The sequence below is a fragment of the Argentina silus genome (genome assembly GCF_951799395.1).
Source record: "Argentina silus genome assembly, chromosome: 16".
In the NCBI taxonomy this organism is placed as follows: domain Eukaryota; kingdom Metazoa; phylum Chordata; class Actinopteri; order Argentiniformes; family Argentinidae; genus Argentina; species Argentina silus.
Window position 1 is genome coordinate 9,742,055 of NC_139670.1, and position 19,409 is coordinate 9,761,463.

The 19,409-nt window shown below is 40.5% G+C and overlaps 2 protein-coding genes across 3 annotated transcripts; one reads left to right on the plus strand and one right to left on the minus strand.

Annotated features, from left to right (window-relative positions):
* Positions 1-4,791: 4,791 nt before the first annotated feature.
* On the minus strand, positions 4,792-6,390 carry htr7 (5-hydroxytryptamine receptor 7; the record flags this gene model as incomplete). Its single annotated transcript, XM_083688150.1, has 2 exons — positions 4,792-5,545; positions 5,909-6,390. 2 exons carry the CDS (start codon positions 6,388-6,390, stop codon positions 4,792-4,794), a joined length of 1,236 nt encoding a protein of 411 aa, XP_083544276.1.
* A 1,475-nt stretch (positions 6,391-7,865) lies between these two features.
* Positions 7,866-18,942, plus strand: pank1b (pantothenate kinase 1b). 2 transcript variants are annotated; one of them, XM_083686927.1, is made up of 7 exons: positions 7,866-8,385; positions 11,878-12,230; positions 12,631-12,884; positions 13,209-13,385; positions 13,509-13,632; positions 14,973-15,098; positions 15,253-18,942. In XM_083686927.1, the coding sequence occupies exons 1-7, from the start codon at positions 8,094-8,096 to the stop codon at positions 15,310-15,312; spliced, it is 1,386 nt and encodes a 461-aa protein (XP_083543053.1). In that variant the 5' UTR covers positions 7,866-8,093; the 3' UTR covers positions 15,313-18,942. The 2 variants fall into 2 exon arrangements, with proteins under 2 accessions (XP_083543053.1, XP_083543054.1); XM_083686928.1 differs by lacking the exon at positions 7,866-8,385 and adding an exon at positions 9,324-9,453.
* The last annotated feature ends 467 nt before the right edge of the window (positions 18,943-19,409 follow it).

The window sequence follows — 19,409 nt, forward strand, 5'->3', positions numbered from 1 at the left end:
ACCTTCATGAGTGTCTATTCATACAATTGTGCCATATTTCGTTTTGTATAATCGAGATATAATCTACCTTTCAAGGAAGTGATCTTGCTGTGACATGTGGTTGACAAAGTGACAGTTGTCTGCACTACATCAACGATGCTACATTAGCTGAGTGGATATGGAACTAGGGGAATAACAGCACATTTATAAACTAGTTTGACAATTACACAGTATTCCCCTTTTTATGACTTTTATAAGGCAACTTGATAACCGACTTTCTAGCAAATCACCAACGCTCATTGATCGTGAGTGTGCAGACCACCCTGAGTGAAACGTTGTTAAAAGTGTTTATGATTGGGATAATTATTTGCAGGAGTTTGGAAAACCAAGGACCCACCAGGTTGAGTAATTTCCCTGAATTGCAGGGAATTAGAAGCACAATTAAAAAAAAAAGTTCACTCACTCACTCTAGTGTACAGGTCAAGATGGCATTGGGGTCATTTAAAAGGAAAATCCATGCCTTTAAAAAATATTATTCATAGAAATGATTTATGATTTATTTGTCGGAGTGTTTTTCCAGGAACACAATGAGAAAGTCAAGGTTGTTGTTTATGCTTTGTGTTCCATTACCCCCGACTCGCCTGGCATTGCCACTGTCAGTGCCTGGCGGATACATTTCATTTACTCTGAGGGCAACCCTCCCAGATGTCTGATTCCACTATAAAAACACCACAGAGAGAGAGTACAAACCTGTTTACTGTCCCAGACAGATTCATTCTCTCATTCTGCACTATTGTTGTGTTATTGCTCTTTCTCATGTAATCTCACTGTATTTCACTCTCTGCCTTTATGTTAATGCCTAGTAATTAGCCCAACTAATTCACCAGAGTGGTTTTTAAGTTGAGGTATTATTGTCTGTCATATTGTCTGTCATTTTCACACTCCCTGTGGTCTACTTTAAGCATACATTGTGTATTTGCTCACATTTTAGCATAGGAGACTGGAGCCCAAAATGGAGCCTTACATAGATTTCAATCTATAAATCCTAAATTACTTTGGATTATTTCTGAACCACAGGGTGTCAAAGAGAGGGGTTTAGAAGATTTAACCTGTAAAAATGGAATGGTATCAGGCTCATTGTATTGCATGGGATGGAATAAGGAATGGTCAAATCAAACATGTGTACCATTCCTTATTCCATTCAATGCATTACAATGAGCTGGACACAATTCCTCATTCCATCCCATGCATTACAATGCGCCCATCCTCTGATTTCTACCTCCACCAGCCTCCCCTGGTGTAGTCCTACACAATCATGTTGTTATAATAAGGGCCAAGAGTTTCTTCTTGTCAGGTCACAAGTCAGGAAAACCAGTGGAGGCTGATGGAGGTAGAACTCCAGTGATGTACCTATTGTACACAGTATCCAAATTGCACATCCTAGATGTATGTATATTTACATGATTTCTACTGTACTGTATGTACAAATATCTACTGTAGTCTACAGACTTGCCCAGTGAGAGTGGCAGCTCCTTGCTGTGTTCCAGGCAGCGGGATGGCATCTTGTTGATTTACTATTTGTTCACCATCTGTTGGCTGTGCCTGACGACTGGAGAGAAAGGCACCTGCTTCGCCCTGTGCCCTGCACCCTCTCCTTGCCTTCCTCCATACAAGACAATTAATGCCTTGATTCTAATAATAATACTACTAATCTGCTCCGTTGGTGAAACAAGCACAACACGTTTCCACATTAAAACTACTAATCACTCCTGACATCAGATTGTTTGGCGGGAGTTAGAGGAATAAGCTGAGGACATATGGGGGTAGCTCCATGATGCTATCTTATATTCTTTTTGATTCTTAAACATTGCTGCTGTGCATATTTATGTAGGCCTTATCTAGTATATACATGTTGTATAGACCAAGCTTTGGCTTCAAACAGGGCACTTGCAGATTAGTGTTTCTCTTCTATAAATATAAACGTGCTATGATCTACTAAATGTGTATTGATGTTAAATTGCCCAATTTCAAGTGACTACTTAGTTGCTTTTTATCACCAATGTAAAGCAGGACAGATCAGAAGGCCATACAATACAGAATGTCCATGGCCTTGCCAACTAACACTGTATTGTCAGAAAAAAAAGACATAAATAATAAATAGCACTTTCTTTCTTTCTGCCTGCCGCAATAAGACTGTACAACTCCTCCCCTGGATGGCTCAATCGGGGTGATCAGAGACAGGCTGGGGGATGTTAAATCATACTGGACTGTTCTTACTGTAAGTAATGTTTCAGATGTCTATTTTATTCCACTATTCTTTTGTCACTTTATTTTGTTGTTGTTGTTTGTGATGTGAGCTGCTGTAACGCCTTAATTTCCCCTCAGGGATCAATAAAGTACCTACCTACCTACCTACCTACCTACCTACCTACCTACCTACCTACCTACATACCTACCTACAGTGCCTTCGGAAAGTATTCAGACCCCTTCACTTTTTCCACATTTTGTTGTGTTATAGACTCAATTTAAAATAGATTAAATTAAAAGAATTTGCCATCAAATTAAATTGATTAAAATTGAAATACAGAAATACCTCATGTACATAAGTATTCAGACCCTTTGCTATGACACTCTTAAAATTAGCTAAAATGCAAAAATGTCATCAACAAATCACTCAATAAGTTGAATTGAGTCCATCTTAATGCAAGGATAATAGTTCATGTAATTTTGGAATTAATATCTTTGTTTTTATAGGGTCTCTGATTTGCATAGGAATCAATTACACACTATTTACTGAAATTTCCTTTTTTTTTCCTTGCATTAAATTTACAGAAATTTCTAAAAACCTGTTTTCGCTTTGTCATTCTGGGGTATTGTGTGTGGATTGATAGCAAATTATTTTACTTTAATCCATTCTAAATTGAGTCTATAACACAACAAAATGTGGAAAAAGTGAAGGGGTCTGAATACTTTCCGAAGGCACTGTAAGTGCACCACAGCTTTAGCAATTGTATTCAAACCAAGAGCATTCATTGTTCTCGTTATCCTCTTCCCCAGGCTATTGCGCACAGCGCATATAAACCTAGAATAACAACTGGCTTGAGTGGGAGTGAATTTACTGAGAAAAGTATTTGTTATTATTTGATATCAGCTAATCACATGGCTGCGAGGTGTAGCTCAGAATAAGAAACAACAAGCACTGGGGGGAGGGGCTGTGGGGGATGATTGATGAGAAGTAAAGCCAATGGCTATGTGATGGTCTTTCTATTGGCTTAATGAAGGCCAAGTTTGACGTGTTGGTCCACCAGACCTTTCGGCATTTGGGCAGAAATGTCTGGAAATTAGACTATTCTCTTGTTAACTACTGCTGTTCAGTTTCAACAGTAACTAGGTAATATAAAGCAAATCTAAGCCTACAGCTTTGCTGAAAATACTGAGTTCTTGAAATCCTCAAATGGAGATATGAAAAGGCAAAGGGAAAATGCTCCACACATAAAATGTTTATTCATCATTATCCATATACCTTTACCAATATCAAAAAAAAGTGTCTTCTTTGCACTGAATTTTACATTAAAGAAATTAACAAGTATTTACTTAGTAATTACATGGTAATATGGTAATTAAACAATAAGAACCTATTATATATGTGTTTCTTTCATTCATATTCATTATAACCTGCACAACATGGCTTAATTTGGTTTAGTTTCCAGTTGGGATGGGACGATTTTTTACCATATAATTACTTAAGGAAGACTATGTGAACATATTTTTCATTAAATGAATGCCAGTTTTTACCTTTGAATACAAAAAAGGTTCACAAATATCTGTACATTATTATGACTGAAATATTGTGTTGATTCAGCTCTTTACAATATTCACAGTAATACATACAACATGTGACAAGAAGTGCTTTAATTTAAATTATTTATGCTCAGAAATGCATGGCAAATTTGACCAAATAAGTCCATATGGCCAACTGTCAAACTATTCAGAGATCAGGATAAAAATAGGTTACTGACATAATGGTGTTGCAGACCTTCTGACATTTCATCAGAATTACCTCACTCACACAAATGAAGTATGCTTTCTCATATAGTTTGGAAGGAGCATCACAACACAAACCATAAAAGGAATGCCTGATATCCTCATTCCTCAATATACCGTATAAATTCCATGGAATTCTAATTCTATGATCAATTCTAACTGTTCACATGACTCACAACCATCAGTGGCAGACATTGCTTGACCTTTACATACTTTTATATACATCTTTTAACAAACTTTACCCATTAACAATGATTTTAAAGAACCAGTGATATGTTGCAAAAACTAACATGACAATATAATCATACCTTAAACGAGTTATACTGGTTGTCCTTTCAGGGAGTGAAATATTGTACAGTAGTGTGCTATCTACAAATGCTAGATATTTTAAATGCTGCATTTTAGTGTCATTTTAAAATGGTATTTTAGTGTGATTGAATACCCATTTGCAGTACCAACGTAAAATATCACTGTCGAAAAGACATTCAGTCAACAGTTCCTCTTTGTGTTTATCTGAATGTGCAATCTGTCTTTGCAACCCAGACAGGAGAGTGTTTTTATAAGAGCGATGGATTTGTGTACCCAGCAATTTGAGGACAACAAGACAGATTTCTAAAGGGTTCCTGGGGTTTTCTACACATTCATGCTGTCTCATTCTGTTTCTCCTTGGTTAGTCTCATTCCACAGCCGCTGTGTCTTACATGGAAAACCCATGAGTCTTGGCACAGTGAGACTACTCCCAGCGAACTCACTGAGAATCCTCAGTGTCTAGATCATGAGATCTGGTCTCTCTGCCAGTTTCAGAGCCTCATGCATGCTGGCTGCCGAGAGCTTGCGGTTGATGTTCCTGTATCGACACAGCAGGATGTTACGATAGGTGGTCCTCAGGTCCCTGTTGAAGAAGGCGTAGATGAAGGGGTTAATGAGTGAGTTAGCATAGCCTAGCCACAGCAGAATCCTCTCCACCCACAGAGGCACGCAGCTGCACTCCACCCCGCAGATGAAGGGCCTGGCCGTGGACAAGAGGAAGAAGGGGAGCCAGCACACGCTGAAGGCCCCCACAATGATCCCCAGAGTGGCCGCAGCTTTCTGTTCTCTCTTGAAGATGGAGATGTTCTTCCTGTCATTCCGCAGCAGGCGAGAGAAGCTGGCGCACTCCTCCACCTCTTTCTGAAGCTTGAGGGCCGCCGCCACGCAGTCCACAGTCCTCTCGTCCTCGGCCCTGGGGAAGCCGGCGATGGTGTGCTTGGCGGCGCTCACCTTGGCAGCGCGGTATATGCGGTGGTACATCATCAGCATCACTGACATGGGGATGTAGAAGGCGACGGCGGTAGAGTAGATGGTGTAGCCGACGTCCTGACTGATCAGACACACCTTGTCATCGTTGACGTTTTGCGCCCAGCCAAATAACGGGGGCAGGGTGATGGAGGCAGACAGGAGCCATACAAACAGGACTATTTTGGCCATGCATCTCCCACTCTGTCTCACAGGATAAGTTAGAGGTTTAGTGATGCCCAGGTACCTGGTTAGAGGTTAGATCAGAGGGGGTAGAGATTAGGAATTAGGTTAGAATGGAAAGTGACTGGGAAGTGACTGAATGTGACTGACATAAAGTGACTGTGACTGACTCACTGAACACACAGGGAAGTATGGATAATTCATACTCATTCACATGTGGTTGAATGGATAATGAATGTGAATATTGGATATAAATAGTCCTGTTTTAAGCATCACAACCAAGTCCAGATTTTTTTCATTATTGCATGTTATTTCATCTAGCATGTTTTGACTTGTATATATATCAATTAAATCAACTTGTACAAATAATGATTGAACTATTTAAAAAAAGGCTAATCTTTCGGGACTGAGGTGCAGCTTGACTCACCTGTCAATACTGATAACGCACAATGTCATGATAGAAGCCGTGCAGCACATCACGTCCATGGCAATGAAGACGTTGCAGAACACCTGTCCGAAGATCCACTGACCTCCAATAAGGTCGGTGATGCTGACGAAGGGCATCACAGCCACGGCTACTGACAGGTCGGCCAAGGCCAAGGACACAATAAGATAATTGGAGGGTTGCTTGAGTTTCTTGACAACGCACACGGATATGACCACCAATAAATTCCCGCAAATAGTGAGGAATGTGAGCATAGTAAGAACTCCACCGATAAGCACTTTCTCCACGTTCCCGTGCGTAAAAGTCTGCTCCCCGCAAGTCGTGTCATTTTCAGTAGGACTCAGACTTGGCAAAGTTGCGGCCGTCGTTTCTTGAGCCCTAAGGAGACTCAGATCCATCATCTCAGTAGACATGCTGGTCCTGGCAAGTTCCTTCATCAGGTTTTTGGTAATCGATGATCTCATATTACGATTAATAAGACTTTATTGGTTCCATCATTGAAACAATTGTAATCCATCAATTTGTAGGCTGATTCGTTTTATTATTATCCCAAGTTCATTCGTTTTTTCCTTCCCTGCACTCCGGAGCCAAAGCAGCATTATAGACCTAAGGTTAATAGGGATATGAGCGTAGATTAACAGGATAAACAGACTCCGGTTAACAAGATTGGATTGTAATACTTTGGAAGATGCAATGCGCTTCATCGGTGACGACCACAGCAGCCAAGAAGTCACTGAGGAAATGTTGGTTCCGCGAGACAGAAGTATACCGGGATGACGTCAGAGCGCACAGTATGGAATATGTTCTCAGTCAATTTGCCTGGTAAAATTAACATGAAATAAAATAAAATAAAATGGGAAAGCGTCCTCTCTGTGCCCAAACACATTACGGATTTAATGGGTTATACAGTAGCTGTCTTAAAACGTCGGTCAAGCTTAGATCTATCAACCATATGATCATATCAACCATATGATCATCAATAATCTAATTGATTAATCTATTAAACTAAATTGATATTATTCGTGTAATAGGGTGTGAGTCTCTCTCTCTCTCTTTCTCTCTGTGTGTGTGTGTGTGTGTGAGAGAGTGAGTGTGTGTGAGTGTGTGTGTGTGTGTGTGTGTGTGTGTGTGTGTGTGTGTGTGTGTGTGTGTGAGAGAGTGTGTGTGTGTGTGTGTGTGAGAGAGTGTGTGTGTGTGTGTGTGTGTGTGTGTGTGTGTGTGTGTGTGTGTGTGTGAGAGAGTGAGTGTGTGTGAGTGCCTGTGTGTTAAATGTGGCAAACAAATCGCTCCAGACCAAATTATTTATTAGCCCATAGAATTCGGATACTCTATCTCCAATAAGCGTATATAATCATGTGTCGCCATCATGTGGTTTGTCCAAATGAGCAGCAACGCTTCGTGTCCAAAAGAGACTGGAATTAATACTAGATGATGTCTGAAAATCTGACAGTAATATTAAACAGTTTAATTCGTGCACGTACATTACATTAGCCTACTATAGGCGTAACAATTAAAAGTGCTGAATGCTGAATCAATAAAATGTAATTTGAAACATCGTTATTTTATTTATACAAAGTTATTTTATTCAAAATTATTTTAGTTTTACTGTGTAATTAAACAGTGTAACAATGAGCAATTCAGCTGGAACTGCAATACTTGTTATTATATAGTACTACTTACATACTTACAATAATAATAATAATAATAATAATAATAAGTTCCTTATTACACCCATTTTTTCTGAATAATTTCAGTCAAAGGCTATTATTAATGTGTCACAATGTAAGAAAGAAATAACTAGGCCTAATAATTGCTAAGGGATGTGATAATGCGAGATTAAGAATGGAATCATTAAGCAAAAAGGGGATGAACGAAACTAGAAACCAGAGACTGTACAATGACGTAGGCTACCGGCTGTTAACTCGGAAGCTGCCGCAAGAGAGAAGCATGAAAACCAAGATGACCGACAGTGACCTCAGCCAAATGTGCTAACAGTCGTTACATCGTTTTCACTAATCATAGCTGTTACATCGGCGTAACATTTACATTTTCGGTCGCAGTCATTGCTACATATTACATCCTTTGGAAGGAACATCGTGAGCGGGTTGATTTCCTGAGACTGCCTGTTGTGCTGTGGTGACTGTGCTCTCTGCGCCAAAAAAAAAAAATGGATCAATGCAAAGCATCGGACCAGAAAAGAACAGGCGCTTGCATTGGGAATGGTTTGACAAATGGATTTCATCCGACGCAAACAGGCAGTGGGAGCTGCAATGCCTTAAATTCAACTAGCACCAGCAGTAGCAGTGGTGGTGGTGGGGGAGGCTGTAGTAGCAGTAGTGGTAGCCATAATGGAATTGAAAATTTCCACCATCTTCAGGAAGATGTCCAGAATAACGAGTCGCCTGCTAAACGGTGTAGGCTCAGGAGAAGAATGGATTCTGGTAGAAAGAATAGACCGCGTAAGTATTTTGTTGGATTGGTGTAACAGTGTTTCAACCTTGCAGCTGACATTTTGACGGCTGTCAAAGAGGGGTGTGTTTATTACTGCGTTATAAGGCATCATGTAGCCTATGCAAATTAGGCGACATTGAAACTCCAATAGGCTGTCTTTAAATCCATAATGTAAAATGGCAACAATGGTAATTGTTTTTGAGGTTTCGGTGGAAGTAGCCTGCTCACTCAAATTGAAAGTGGATGGTAATCCATTTGATATGTTGTGTTTGCATGATACAATGAACCAGTTAGTCTTGTTGCAGGAGAGAATTTCGCTTTGTGTGTGGAGCTTGGCCAAGAATGTCAATAAACCTATTCAACCGTGTTCTTTATTATTACCAGTGCCTCTTTCCAACAAGCCTGAATGTATTTTAAAACACGATTTTTATTATTGTACCCTCTAATAGCATTCCACAGATCATATCAGGTTAAAATCAAGTATGATTTTCATTGATATCCACTCAGATCTGACTTGATCAATTCAAGTGAATTGACTGGTGATTGAAAATGAGCAATAAGCAATCAAGGTGCCCCGTGTAATTACAAACGCTAATTGAATGATAATTATATATATATAATATATATATATATATTTGATACAATGTTACTATCGCCAATTACAGTACATGAGATGTATCCTCGCTCTCTTTCTCTCCTTCTCCTCCCCTTTGTTATTGTGAGATCTTTGATGTGGTCGGTCGTACCATTTCATTGGTTGAAGCCAAGTCAGGAGGTGTGTTGAAATCGCAGCTGATATGAGGGCCAAGGCAGTACCTCCCTACGAGGCGGGCCTAAGGAGCTGACAGAGCCAACCCATTTCCAGCAGATGATCTTTCTCTCCTCTCTACTTCCACTGTAAACCCAATTAATGTCACCATGTCAGTGAAGTGTAGCCTAATGTATTGCCGTGACAACATCACGCCATAGTAACTCAGTAGGTCTGAGTGACCACAACTTATGTCTTGGATTCAGTTTATTCAACTATCACCTTAACCTGAGGATCATAATGAAGCATAAGATTGTAAAAAAGCCAGGTAAGACATGTCACTCTACAGTAGTTACATTTACCTTACATGTTTGTTTATTTTACTGCTAAGTGGACCAGATAACATACCCACAATAAGAGATATGTTAAAAGTCATTGTTTTAATGCTATAGCCTAGATTATGATGGTGCATTGTGCACATTATCTGTGTCCTGAATACAGACCAGCCATTTATCCAAGAGGTCACCACACAACAATACGCTGGCCTGTCTGCATTCCTGTGGGCACTCTGCAAATAAGTCTGCAGTCCAAACAGGCGTGCCTACTTCTATTATGGCCATAATAATTGAAAAGGAATGGCTCAGACAATTGCTGAATGTTGCTTAGATGCAATTGACAAGATTAATCTAATTTGATTAAGCATCACAGGTCACATATAAGCATCACCGATGCTTGTTAATTCAAGATAGTCATAGTGGCAGATTGGGAAATGGAGCCAGACTTTGGACCATAGAGATAGAACAGTTCTACTTTGGACATTGAGCCTCTGAGAACTTTGATGGCTTTGATTTTAAAGCATTGCACTGACTTGATCTTTGGTCTTGTGTGTGTGTGTGTGTGTGTGTGTGTGTGTGTGTGTGTGTGTGTGTGTGTGTCTGTGTCTGTGTCTGTGTCTGTGTGTGTATGTGTGCATGCGTGTGTGCATGCGTGTGTGCAATGAGCATCTGTTTGTCTATTTGGTGTGCTAGTATGTGTTTTTCAAGTTTTAGACTGTGTCTGTGTGTATGTGTATGTGTATGTGTGTGTGTGTGTGTGTGTGTGTGTGTTGTAATGCTCAACTCACACCCTAAATTTACACTCTCTATGACTGCTGACTGTGCTGAGTACTTTGATCCCTGGCCCACGTGTTTGAAAATAAACAGGGTTGAACAGACCTTTCACCTAAAGTAAATGCTCCCAGTAAGTCAGACTGCCCTTCCAGGTTACAGCAGAGGTTCCTCGCATTCTCAAGGGCCCAGGTGTTCCTGGATACAATTTTCATATTACAACTTTCTCAATTGTAAGAAACTCGATTCCTCCCATCCTCTCCTCCATGCTCCACTTGCTTCCTACTCAAAACGCATCAGGGGAGAAGATCTAGGTTCCTCTTCTTACATATTGTCCTCCAATGCGGACGGCGGAGTAGAGGATGCTAGGAATGAAGTTTAAAACAGTTGAGAAAGGACCTGATGGCCCTGGTCTGAGCATGTAGATGGAGGTAGAAGTTGTCCTCAACAAAGTATCGAGGGTCAGATTATCCTAATCTCAGTCCAAGCCTGAACTGCCTGGAGGATGAATGAACGACAGCGTCTTGTCCTTCTTCTCTGAGCTTGTGTTGACCTGTTGACGTGTCAGGCCTCTGTTTGTAGACCTATACTTCATCACTGACTTAGTCATAATGGGCTGAATCATAACTTGGATCCAACTTGAATTTTCAGGCAAATCTCCCATAGACATCCTTTTTTAATTGTTTTTAAATTTGATTGAACCTTTATTTAACAATGCATGACTTGAATCAAATCAAATCAAAGTTTATTTATCATGTGCACAGGATACTGCTAACAAGCATTCATTCATTATTATACTCTCAACAATGTAATGAATCTAAGGATAGGAATAAAATAAAAATATAATAATGACAACACAGTATACTATCAAGTATGCGTCAATCAGAGTCTGAATATGCATTGCATATCATGGAAATGCTAGACACATTATTCAAAACAAAAGATATTTTCTCATATCAGTTTGGGGGTATCAGTTCAAAAGTTAGAGTTATCAGTTCTGAGTTATGCTTGTTGATTTCAAATGACGATTTAGCCCCAGATACCTATGGAAAAGTTCATGACCAGCTGTGAAGTCATGGTTAAACAGAACCTGCACAACTGGCTGTAGGCATTCAATACCAACCATACCATTCTATAGTTTTATGAAAACTGAATATTTTTGTTTAGGAAACTGCGTATATGGACAGTGGTTGTATATATTTGAGTGAAATGTATTGCAATGCCAGGAGGTATGAACCCAGAGAGCCTACAGTTGTTGACTCTGTATGCATTGTACTGCACACTCAAGAGTTAATTGAGGGTTGGGCAGGATCTCCAGGCAATCTTCTCTCCATGCTGGTGTTTCCATGGCAACAAAGCTCTCTGCTTTTGTTGCAGAACCGGCTGCTGTGAGAGAGTCTCACTTCCCCCTACCCCCCCTCCCCCTCCTCCTCTCTCCCTCCCCCCCTTCTCCCTCTCCAAAAGAGAGAGAAATGTCAGTGGATAATCTACTAATGACAAATAAGAAGAATAATGTGTGCAAAATGGCATTGGTCATTGTTTTCATTGACTTTAAACAGTGCCTTTCTAAAATGATTCTTGAAACCCGACTAGTCTGTCAAAATCCTCTTGAGGATAATAATAAAATCCATCCTCTTGTCTCTCAGCCTTCCCCTGGTTTGGCATGGACATCGGTGGCACCCTGGTGAAGCTGGTCTACTTCGAGCCCAAGGATATCACAGCGGAAGAAGAGCAGGAAGAGGTGGAGAGTCTGAAGAGCATCCGCCGCTACCTGACCTCAAACGTGGCCTACGGCAACACGGGCATCCGCGACGTCCACTTGGAGCTGAAGAACCTGACCATGTGTGGCCGCAAGGGCAACCTGCACTTCATTCGCTTCCCCACCCAGGACATGCTGGGCTTCATCCAGATGGGCCGAGACAAGAACTTCTCCAGCCTGCACACCACGCTCTGCGCCACCGGAGGAGGCGCCTACAAGTTTGAGGATGATTTCAGGACGGTGAGTGAGTGGTTAGATCATTTCTGGGTGGTCGAGGAGGGAGAGTGATGGTCTGGAAGACCATGTGAATGCCTGTTTTATAAGCAGTCTGTTAAACATTACTTGGCTGTTACGTTACTGTGTAGGGTGACTGTTTGGACTTTAAAATGTGGGGGATATTTGAAGGTTTGTCTACCTACATCTGTTCTAGGAGTGTTGTAGACACTACACGTTTTCTAGCTTGGATTCACCAAATCACATCCACTTCATTTCTTTTATGTAGAGCTAGCCTAGTGGTGCCATTTGGTTTCGATAGGCCATAGAGGGTAGGACTTGAAAGGAGTTGGGGGCAGACCTGTATTTCCTCCTACACTTATAGTCAAATCTTATGGAGATATTGTGTTCTACATTTGAACTGTAGGTGGCAGACTTGGAGCTGCAGAAGCTGGACGAGCTGGACTGCCTCATCCAGGGCCTGCTCTATGTTGACTCAGTGGGGTTCAACGGCCATCCGGAGGGCTACTTTTTCGAGAACCCCTCTGACCCAGAGAACTGTGTCAAGAGGCCGTGTTGCCTTGACAACCCCTTCCCCATGTTGTTGGTAAACATTGGCTCGGGGGTCAGTATCCTGGCAGTCTATTCCAAGGACGACTACAAACGGGTCACGGGCACCAGGTAAACTGACGCATGCTGCCGCCGTCACTTCTGCTGCCGTAGGGATGTAGTGTAGGCAAACAAAGATAATCCCACGTCACTCCACGATAGCTTTGTTTATTTGATCTGCCATTGATAACCCCTGTTTTCTTTAAAAATTCCTTACATGCCATGAGGTGTGTTCTTGTTTAAAGGTACACCGTGTACAGATCACATGATGACTTTAATCTTAGAGTTGAAATACATAGTCCCATCTTCATCTTCATGTCCTCTTCTTTTCGCCCCTAGTTCTCCACAAAATAAGTGCTGAACAGTACCTCCCATAGTTATCTTTGTCCCCCACAGTTTGGGAGGTGGTACCTTCCTAGGCCTGTGCTGCTTGCTGACTGGCTGTGAGACGTTCGAGGAGGCCCTGGAAATGGCGGCGAAGGGGGACAGCAGCAACGTGGACAAACTTGTGAAGGACATCTATGGAGGAGACTATGAACGCTTCGGTCTCCAGGGGTCTGCTGTAGCATCCAGGTGAGATCTCTAATTCTAGCTGTAATAACATGTAAAAACACATGTAATAACAGACTACGAACTCCAGTATGCGACGAGGCATTGAACTTGGGAATATTTTCAAAAGTTCATTGTGTATTCCAGTTTTGGTCACATGATGAGCAAGGAGAAGCGGGACAGCATCAGTAAGGAGGACTTAGCCAGAGCCACGCTTGTCACCATCACCAACAACATTGGCTCCATTGCTCGTATGTGTGCTGTGAATGAGGTGAGGTGTTTATAGCTTTTTTCACATAACAAACCATTTGAATCTACTAAAATAAAAACACTCTAATGACATAAAACCAGTCCCTGGCTCTTGCTAACCACTGTGGTTATAACTACTCTTCACAAAGGTGTTCACTTTCTCACAGTTATTCTCTCACCATGAAACAAAAGGGTGAAACTGGAGTCGGCCAGTGTGGCCGATCAGAAGTGTACTCTGTGTGCTTTCAGCTTCTTTACAGTGTTGCCTTGTGGCATGGAGATCAAGCAGCATTGTACAGGGCTATCAAAGCACACAGAACAACTACAGGATGCCCTTTGACACAAATCCCATGTCGGAAGATGATCTGCCCTTGAGTTACCGCAATGTCATGTTTTCAGTTTGAGCACCAGGTAAACAAATGTTGACTTGCCTTATAGTAACCTATGGCATATACTATGGTTAGTGTGACCCTCAAAGTACACAACATGTGCGCAAAGTACACAGCATCATGTTATTCATGTGATAATAAGATAAGATAAACTTTATTGTCCCCGGAGGGACATCTGTCTTAGACATTTAAGTGCTGCAGCTTCACACATCAATAAAACACACAAACAAGTAATATACACATAACAGAAATAATAAAAATCATTACAAATTTAAAAAATGTTTTAGTTAAAATCTGTTCAGTCGACAGTTAGGCCTCTAACGCCTCCCCGATGGCATCAACTGGTATTCTGGATTCATGTTGTTCTTTGGTGGGATTCTATTAGAAGGAGAGGTTTTGTTATTTTGGTATCCCCACAACTATGTCATTCACAATCACAGGAATTGAGCAATTATTTGCCATTGCTCAACCTCTTCCTGCCTTGCTGAGTCACTGAAGCTTGAGGCCCCAATGTGCATGGGCAAAAATTGTTAACATTGGGGCAAAGTCGGCCATCTTTACCTTCATATTTCTATTAGACACAATGAGATTTTGGTTTCCATAATATGCAATGCAGACTAAAAACCACATTTTCACAAAACCATAAAACCGCTTAAATCAAGCTACAATAAAAATCGTGCTGCACAGTATTCTGAGTTGTAAGGTGTTTGTTTTGCTTTGCTCAGTTCTATTTGCTGAATCAAATTGGAGCCCTTAGTCCCATTGTGATGCTGTAACTACAGGTTCCCTGCCCTAGAGGGCAGCCTCTCTTCAATGTTATGGTCAAAGAGAGCTAAAAGGGTTTTCATGAGTCCTCTTTTGATTATCTTGGCTACTTTGAGATATGGTTCTCTATCTTGCTTTTTGCAACAGTCACTCTGTGGATGAACTCATGAAACATGTCAGGTTTACCAATTGTTGAATTTTCTTTCAGAAAATCGAGAGAGTGGTGTTTGTTGGGAATTTCCTGCGAATCAATACTGTGTCAACGAAGCTGCTTGCATATGCTATGGACTTCTGGTCAAAAGGACAATTGAAGGCCCTCTTCTTAGAGCATGAGGTCAGTATGCAATATAGTCATATGTCTAATGGAATGTATTGATCTGGAAGGAGTGTCAGTCATTCCAAAGCAGTGAGACTTTGCATGCAATTGTGCCAGCTAACACTATCACAACTGATTTAATGAAACAGTGAATATGTGTGTGTGTCTCAAGGGTTACTTTGGTGCTGTGGGTGCCTTCCTTGAGCTACTGAGGATGACAGAGGACCTCTGAGCGGAGACGAAACCCTAACTGTCACGATGATACGCTGCTCTAAGCCTACTATGGTTTCGGAAAAGCCACTGGCCAGAATGGGGAAAAGCCATTTGAATAATTGAACTGTATAAAAGGTTACTAATTACCCCCCCCCCCCCTCCTCCACCTCCTCCACCTCCTCCTCCTCATCTCCTGAAGTCCTAGAGAGTAGTTTTTAATTTGAGTCTGCGGATGAGGTGGTATTTTTTTTTGTGACTGAAAAGCAAACCTTTCTCTCTGCCTGGTACTGTTTTTAAACCCTAACTGTGTATAGAATGTGTGCTTAAGCCAAACGCTACTGATCCAATGTGTGTATTTGTTTATTTGTTTTGGTCTTAAGATCTTTTTTTTTTTTTTTTTTTTTAATAACTTATTGGTTTGTTTTTGTTCTGTAGTTTTTAAATTAAGGACTTACAGTATGTACTGTACTTAAGTAAATGTATCTTGAACGTCACAGCATTTGCTTTCTCTAAGCCTTTGCACTTTTCTAATTAATCATCATGTCGACAACCTCCAGTATGATTTTATCAAATGTATTATCCTACACATAAGCATATTCTGTCTAATCGTTCTGTCAAACAATGCAGTATACTGTATGTCTTTGCCAATTTGCTAAATATTGACCATTAAGTAGTAGCTACATTTTAGTGATAAATGCTTTGAATTTATTTCATAATACGCAGCAATACCTCTTTTACATAAAATACATAATACATGTACATAAAATGTCTTGTCAGTGACCCTGGAATGGTCACAGTGTCAGAAATCCCTCTCTCTACAGTGTATTCACTTTGACACAGTATTCTGTCCATAATCCTTACCCTGTTCCATGCCTTATAATTCTGTCTAGTTTGGGACCAAGCCTTCAGCACCAAATTATAATTTTAATCCTAGCAGAGAACATGTCTCTCAGACAAGACTCTGAGACACTTACTACTGCTCACCTGGGGGTGAAGTCGCCCCTGTCATGGACATAGGATCAGTTTACCTTCCCTAAATCTACAGTATAATGGGATAAAACATAGAACTGAGTAACTGACAGTGTCAGGGGGCATCTTCACGCTATTCACAGCAACTCATTAATACCTTCACAATTCCCACTACACAATACCATACTTTGAGCAGCAGAGCAGGTGTCCATTCTTCTCAAATTCCTAATCTGTTTCTGTGTGATGTGATTATTCCCTAGCATGAATTACTTGTGTGGTTCCTCTGTTCGCACCTTCCTTCCTACCTGTTATCAGTATGTATTTTATCATCACGAGTTGACATAAGTTTAGGATGTACTTTATCGAGAACACTAGTTGAAGAGATTTTACTCTCTTTACTGTATCTCTTGGTTACATTTCATGACATTTCATGATGGTATTTGGTTTCAAGTGAAACTGCCTTGCTGGCCTGTGAATTTCTCTGTATGTTGCATCCTCCTGCCTTCCTGTCTACTGTCAGAGGAGTTCATGACCAAGGGAGGCTGGTGGAGGTAGAAATTGGAGGACGGGCTCATTGTAATGCATGGGATAGAATGAGGAATGGTATCAAACACATTTCTACCTCCACTAGCCTCCACTGTTCATGACCTATATCCTACTGAACCAAACCAACGATCCAGACCGACTGACCTGACCATCATACATATTAAATCCTAAAGCAGTTTCCAGTTTCACATTGGATATCGCTTGGAAGGTTTCACATTCAAATTAGAACTGGTTGTCTTATGAGCTTTCATTTTTTATTTTAAAGGTTTTTAAATCTATACCTGGTTAAACTGGATCGCTTGATTTGGGCCTTATTATCAAATCAGCCTTGCTTAATTGTTAGGATTAAAACTATTTTCCGAACTGCATTTGTCTTGATGAGATGTTGAGTTTTTTGTGTTTATTATTATTTTGGTGTACTTGCCCTCTCTGCCTTTTCCTCTTGTATCTAATGGTGCGTTCATGATAAGTAGGGCTATTTACTTGTGTAGAGCTTCCTATTGGTTGATTCTGATACTCTCCAAGTGGAAAACTCAGGTATTGTCTTTGTACAGCGAGTTTCCAAGTCGCGAAATTTCTTGAGTTTCCTAGTTCTGACATGTTATGAACGCACCATAAGCCTGGCCTGCTGGTATTGGATGCCACTTCTGTCAGAGACTTGCACATGGGATTGTGGCATTCCAGTACCACCCTGAGCCACTACAGTCAAACTTCCAAATGTTCTGGGGTGCCTTTGATGATAAGAGACCAGGCTAAACCTCTGTGTGTGTGTGTGTGTGTGTGTGTGTTCTGCTGTTTTTGATTTAGTCTTGTTTCATAATCCCTATTACCGTGTGACCACTGAAACCTCTGGTTGTCTCCATATTGCTCTGAAATTACCTAACGTCAGTGGGGTGGACCAGGGTTCTTCTGGGTGTGCAAATGATGGAAGTGTTATGGTGATGTTGTTTTACGCAAGTGTACAGATAACAATCTTCAAAAGATTTGTTGGACCATGAATCAGGATGCACTGTTGTCCTCAGCCTCAATTGATGAAAGCTATGGCTATAGATTAGTTACTTTGATAAACCAGGAACAGATGGTGACCATTGTCCGCACAGCAAAGCATCTCATAGAGCAGAATTAAGACTTTATTGTTAATAAAAGAACATTACCGTCGGTGAAACTGCTGGAGGTATACTAGTTTAACCACTAACTTACAGAAAGATAGTATCACTTTCTGTACATGGGTGCAGTAATGTTTCTTTCTTCTGAATAACTGTTTTGAACTGATACAAATGAACCCTTTATGATCATTAGGAATATCATTACCATAGCAAAATGATAGTCATCATCTGCCACCATAATGAAAATCTTAATTTGATTTGAATTTGTACATGAAGATTTAGACATGTTCATTTGAGTGTCTGTGTTTCTGTTGATTTTGTGTATTTCCACTTTTTTGTTCAACATTTACACACTCATTGTGAAATATTTTAATTGTGTGCATAATGTCAAAACAGTATACTCCCCTCAAAATGTGGGGAGTAAGAAAAATGCTTTATTATGCATTGCTTTGTCAAGTCTCAATCTATTTGAGCAGCATCTACAGTAACATTACTATCAGGCTACACTTTAAAATACATTTCCATATTTCCATATTTTTCAGATCTACAATTTGCTTTAAAGGATTCATCACTGTCTGAAGTATTTGATCATACATTTAGAAACATGTATGTCAAAAGTACTGAGATCTTCATAATAACAAATGCAAGTGTGCAGATCATGTGAAAAGACAAATGTGTCTTCATATGACAGTTGATGAAACAACCGTCTGTAAGGATTGTTAATGTCAGAATTATGCAAAATATCAACCAATATGAGCCCTGTATGTTGTCTTACTTGAGGATACTTTTTTGTTCCACAAGATTGTGTATAGACTACAAAGTGTACGATTTAGTAGGTGAAATCTTAACAATTGTAAAGCTTTTTAATGTTCTTAAAGACATATCAGAAGGATAAAATGATACATGTTGCTTGTACATAATGTGATTGCTTAACTTACAGGCCTTATAAAGTGTGTGCGATGCATGTTCAGAAATAAAGTAGGCGCTCTATAGGATATATAGCAAATAAAATGATTTTAAAGATTGAATGCTTACTGATTTCTTTAAAAAATCGTTGTTAAAAGTTATTAGTGTGTGTGTGTGTGTGTGTGTGTGTGTTTGTTCATGGTGTTTGGTTTAGACGTGTATAATTGCATAATTTATTTTCACGTGTCGGGAGGAGTGGACAGAGAGAGAGAGAGAGAGAGAGAGAGAGAGAGAGAGAGAGAGAGAGAGAGAGAGAGAGAGAGAGAGAGAGAGAGAGAGAGAGAGAGAGAGAGAGAGAGAGAGAGAGAGAGAGAGAGAGAGGGAGAGGGAGAGAGAGAGGGAGGGAGAGAGGGAGGGAGAGAGGGAGGGAGGGAGAGGGGAGAACGGCAGCCAGGGGTCGTTAGTAAGTTCCATCGAATCAACCATTCTTCCAAGCAACCCTATGTCCTCTCATCAGCGTGAACTTGAGCCATCCCTAACATGTTATGATGTGAGAAGTAATGTTGGATCAAATGTTCTATAGTGGGAA

Excerpts from the sequence above, each read along its gene's own strand:
- pank1b (XM_083686927.1), top strand. The coding sequence starts at position 8,094 with ATGGATCAATGCAAAGCATCGGACCAGAAAAGAACAGGCGCTTGCATT. Across the intron at positions 12,885-13,208 it reads AAACGGGTCACGGGCACCAG|TTTGGGAGGTGGTACCTTCC; the intron begins GTAAACTGACGC and ends TGTCCCCCACAG. Across the intron at positions 13,633-14,972 it reads GTATGTGTGCTGTGAATGAG|AAAATCGAGAGAGTGGTGTT; the intron begins GTGAGGTGTTTA and ends ATTTTCTTTCAG.